Source organism: Ictalurus punctatus, chromosome 13 (assembly GCF_001660625.3).
Source record: "Ictalurus punctatus breed USDA103 chromosome 13, Coco_2.0, whole genome shotgun sequence".
Taxonomy (NCBI): Eukaryota; Metazoa; Chordata; class Actinopteri; order Siluriformes; family Ictaluridae; genus Ictalurus; species Ictalurus punctatus.
In genome coordinates, this window is record NC_030428.2 from 5,517,332 (window position 1) to 5,521,441 (window position 4,110).

The 4,110-nt window shown below is 41.0% G+C and overlaps 1 protein-coding gene across 1 annotated transcript; it reads left to right on the top strand.

Annotated features, from left to right (window-relative positions):
• The first annotated feature begins 884 nt into the window (after positions 1 to 884).
• On the top strand, positions 885 to 3,842 carry LOC108273468 (tubulin alpha-1A chain-like). Its single transcript, XM_017482696.3, has 4 exons — positions 885 to 1,021; positions 2,198 to 2,420; positions 2,527 to 2,675; positions 2,759 to 3,842. Exons 1-4 carry the CDS (start codon positions 1,019 to 1,021, stop codon positions 3,737 to 3,739), a joined length of 1,356 nt encoding a protein of 451 aa, XP_017338185.1. The 5' UTR covers positions 885 to 1,018; the 3' UTR covers positions 3,740 to 3,842.
• The last annotated feature ends 268 nt before the right edge of the window (positions 3,843 to 4,110 follow it).

A 4,110-nucleotide genomic window follows, 5' to 3' on the forward strand; every position in this document is an offset into this window, starting at 1 on the left:
ATCTTTTTGAAAACAAGGAGATCATAGGTACATCCAGTGCATATGAACAAACCAACCTGATACTCAGTACCATCATGTCTGACACACTTTTTACATGTAACACTCAAACAGGCTTCTAAATATAATGTCTGACTGAGTTCTTCCCCACCTTGCAAGTTACAGATGTTTTTTTGATGTTGTAGGACTAAATTCAAACTTTCTAAAACAATCATTTTCATAGTTAAATGCCAATTGACGTTGATGTTGCTTTACTAATGATTTAATGAGATTCTTGAAATTTTTGCCACATCTTTTGAAAATATGGCGCTTAGATTCAAATCGCATGCACCACATATGGATAAGAGGGCCATTTTTTTTATGCATCTCGGATAGTGTATCATCAAGTGGTGCTTGGGAATCAACCTCTTGTCAGGAAACAATTTTTTTAATAGAATATGGTGATCAAAGATCAGATGTTCTAAGTAACATATCATCCCATCAGTTATGGTGTAGGAGAACACTATATTGACAATCTCTATCAAAAAGCAGGAGAAAGTTCCAGTGATTGTTATTATATATATATATATATATTTACCTAAATAATAGAGTAGAAAAGTGGGGCACAAGTCAATATTACAGCCTTTTACACCTAATCGTCTCAACTGTTCTACTTCGAATTCAATACAGAAACATTAATGTGATATAATAATGAATCTGATAAAACAAAAAATACGAGTCTATCAGCATGTTAAGTAGTATGTACATATAAACGTATTATAAAACGGCTGTGTCAGTGTTTGAGATGGTGACTGGGTAAAGCTGTGGGAGGAATCTTTTCCTCGCAGTCCCTTTTTATTCAATAGTAAGCAGCCATCATTTCCAGCGCGACCAAAAGGAATGCAGGAGACGCTGTTGCCAGGGCGACGCATCAATAAACTGGGAGGCTCACGGAGTCAAAAGTCATTCTTCTTACATCGACCCGTTAGTTGTCGAGCTGTAAGATTTCTCCGCAGAGACATCATCAAACCCGTTAGGAACAATGGTGAGCACTTTCCCCCCGTTTTATATGAAATAGAAATATATAAAATATAATATAATATAATATATATATATATATATATATATATATATATATATATATATATATATATATATATATATATATATATATACCAATAATAGCCCATTAGTTGAATCACAGTTCGCTGTGTAGCCAGCACAGACACAGTATATATTAAAGGTTTGTAAATACATTCAGGAATGCAAGGGAATGATGTGTGCACTTGGGAAGTGATGCAGACAGCGATTCCAGCCAACACAGAGTGCAGTGTGCGCTGAATAATGTGGGTGTAACCCAAGGGCATTGGATCTCAATATTGGTAGGGACGGGACAACCCCACAAAAAAAGTTTAATGTTGACAACCAAATGGTTTATTAAAATATAACATCTATATTTACATTAAGATCTGTATATACATATAATACAAATACAGAGCAACAGATCAAAGACTAAAAGATTCTAAATTCTAAAATTCTGCCCTCCCAAAATATTGGAAGGGACATGTCCCTACCGTCCATATGCAAATCTACACCTTTGGTGTAACCGGCTCCACACTTGTCATGATATTACCAGAGGAAAAGGATCTCCAGCGCCATCCCAGACATATTGGTTTCTTAACGCTCCGTTAGGTTTGCTCTGGTGTTAAAGTTGGTATTGGGGAAAATCCGCAGAAATATTATAAGCAAAAGATAAATCACCTTGCAGGACTGTAGTGGCCATGCAATATTAATGCTGGAGCGACTACAGCAGCCATTAATCCCTTAGCAATTGATGCATGGTTCGTCTTTGTGTAGAAAATTAAAACTGGTCATTTTGACCCAAACAGACGAATAGAGACTCCCAAGAGATACGGATGTCACCAGTAAAATGATCATGAGATCACAATTTCCAGGTGACAACAGACTGCTGCATAAGTACAGATCATTTCTCAGCAATTGTATAGATTTTGGTTAAATCTGGATAATATCTTTGCTATCTGTACTTAGGAATTATTCATTTTGTTCATTCATATTCAGTAACACTCTGTCCTGGTCAGGGGTGAGGTGGATCTGCAAGACTGGGTGTGCGTGGGATACCAGTCCATCGCAGGGCATATTTAGGATCACTGTCTAATTCAGAAATGCTTATTTTTCTTAACTGTGTTCTGTCCTCCCACAGCGTGAGTGCGTCTCTATACATATTGGTCAGGCTGGTGTCCAGATTGGCAATGCGTGCTGGGAACTCTACTGTCTTGAACACGGCATCCAGCCGGATGGACAGATGCCCAGTGACAAGACCATCGGAGGTGGAGATGATTCCTTCAACACCTTCTTCGGTGAGACTGGGGCTGGAAAGCATGTCCCCAGGGCTGTTTTTGTGGATCTGGAGCCCACGGTCATAGGTAATATTGAGATCTTATGGTGCATGACTTTGCCTGTTAATGAAATAAAGCTAATGGGTCTGTGGTGGTCTGGGTCATAGTCTAATTTATATGGACTTTCCTTTAGATGAGGTCCGCACTGGAACATACCGCCAGCTGTTCCACCCTGAGCAGCTCATCACAGGAAAAGAGGATGCTGCCAATAACTACGCTCGCGGTCACTACACCGTTGGCAAGGAAATTATTGACCTGGTGTTGGACAGGATCCGCAAACTGGTGAGTATCAGCAAACTGTCTACTGTTAATTACAAATATAACAGAATAATATGAATAAATTTATTATATAATTCTCTTTATAGGCTGACCAGTGCACAGGTCTCCAGGGTTTCCTGGTGTTCCACAGCTTCGGTGGTGGAACTGGTTCTGGTTTCACCTCCCTGCTGATGGAACGCCTGTCTGTTGACTACGGTAAGAAGTCCAAGCTGGAGTTCTGCATCTACCCAGCTCCCCAGGTGTCTACTGCTGTGGTAGAGCCCTACAACTCCATCCTGACCACCCACAGCACCCTAGAGCACTCCGAATGTGCTTTCATAGTGGACAACGAAGCCATCTATGACATTTGCCGTAGAAACCTCGATATTGAGCGCCCTACATACACTAACCTGAACAGGCTGATTGGTCAGATCGTGTCCTCCATCACGGCCTCTCTCCGTTTCGATGGCGCCCTCAATGTCGACCTTTCTGAATTCCAGACCAACTTGGTGCCCTACCCTCGTATTCATTTCCCACTGGCCACCTATGCTCCAATGATCTCTGCAGAGAAAGCTTACCATGAGCAGCTCTCTGTGGCTGAAATCACAAATTCTTGCTTTGAGCCGGCCAATCAGATGGTGAAATGTGACCCACGTCATGGCAAGTACATGGCCTGCTGCCTGCTGTACCGTGGTGATGTGGTGCCTAAAGATGTGAATGCTGCTATCGCCACCATCAAGACCAAGCGCACCATCCAGTTTGTGGACTGGTGTCCCACTAGGTTCAAGGTGGGCATCAACTACCAGCCTCCCACTATGGTTCCAGGTGGAGACCTGGCCAAGGTGCAGAGGGCTGTGTGCATGCTGAGCAACACCACAGCTGTTGCTGAGGCCTGGGCTCGTCTTGATCACAAGTTTGATCTGATGTACGCCAAGCGCGCCTTTGTGCACTGGTATGTCGGTGAGGGTATGGAAGAGGGCGAGTTTTCTGAGGCCAGAGAGGACATGGCTGCCCTGGAGAAGGATTATGAAGAAGTTGGTGTTGACTCCATTGAAGGTGAAGGAGAGGACGTGGGAGAGGAGTATTAAAATACTGGAAGGAAGTCATTGTCTGGTGTAAGATGAAATGAACCTTTTACAACAAACTAAATAACACTGTAAGCAAAAACATAAAGAAATAAAGCTCCTTTCAAGTTCCAACATTTGGTTGTCTTTTAATTGTATTAAATTGGAAAAAAATAAATAAATAAGAATACATATTTTCTAAAGCAAAACATTTTCCCATAAGCAAATATATACTTTACACATTACTGAAAAAAATGTCTAAAGCTAACCAGCCAGGCTTTACAACAAACATGATTATATTATGGAAATAATTTGGTATAAGTAAAAGGCTCGTGCTTATATACTGTATGTCTCACAAATTCTTGATTATTTCAAACACAAATGGTGGTTTTTCT

What these genes read in the sequence shown, in the direction of transcription:
- LOC108273468 (XM_017482696.3), top strand. An exon ending in TCTGGAGCCCACGGTCATAG is followed by an intron (nt 2,421 to 2,526) that starts GTAATATTGAGA and finishes ACTTTCCTTTAG; the next exon opens with ATGAGGTCCGCACTGGAACA. An exon ending in TGGACAGGATCCGCAAACTG is followed by an intron (nt 2,676 to 2,758) that starts GTGAGTATCAGC and finishes TTCTCTTTATAG; the next exon opens with GCTGACCAGTGCACAGGTCT.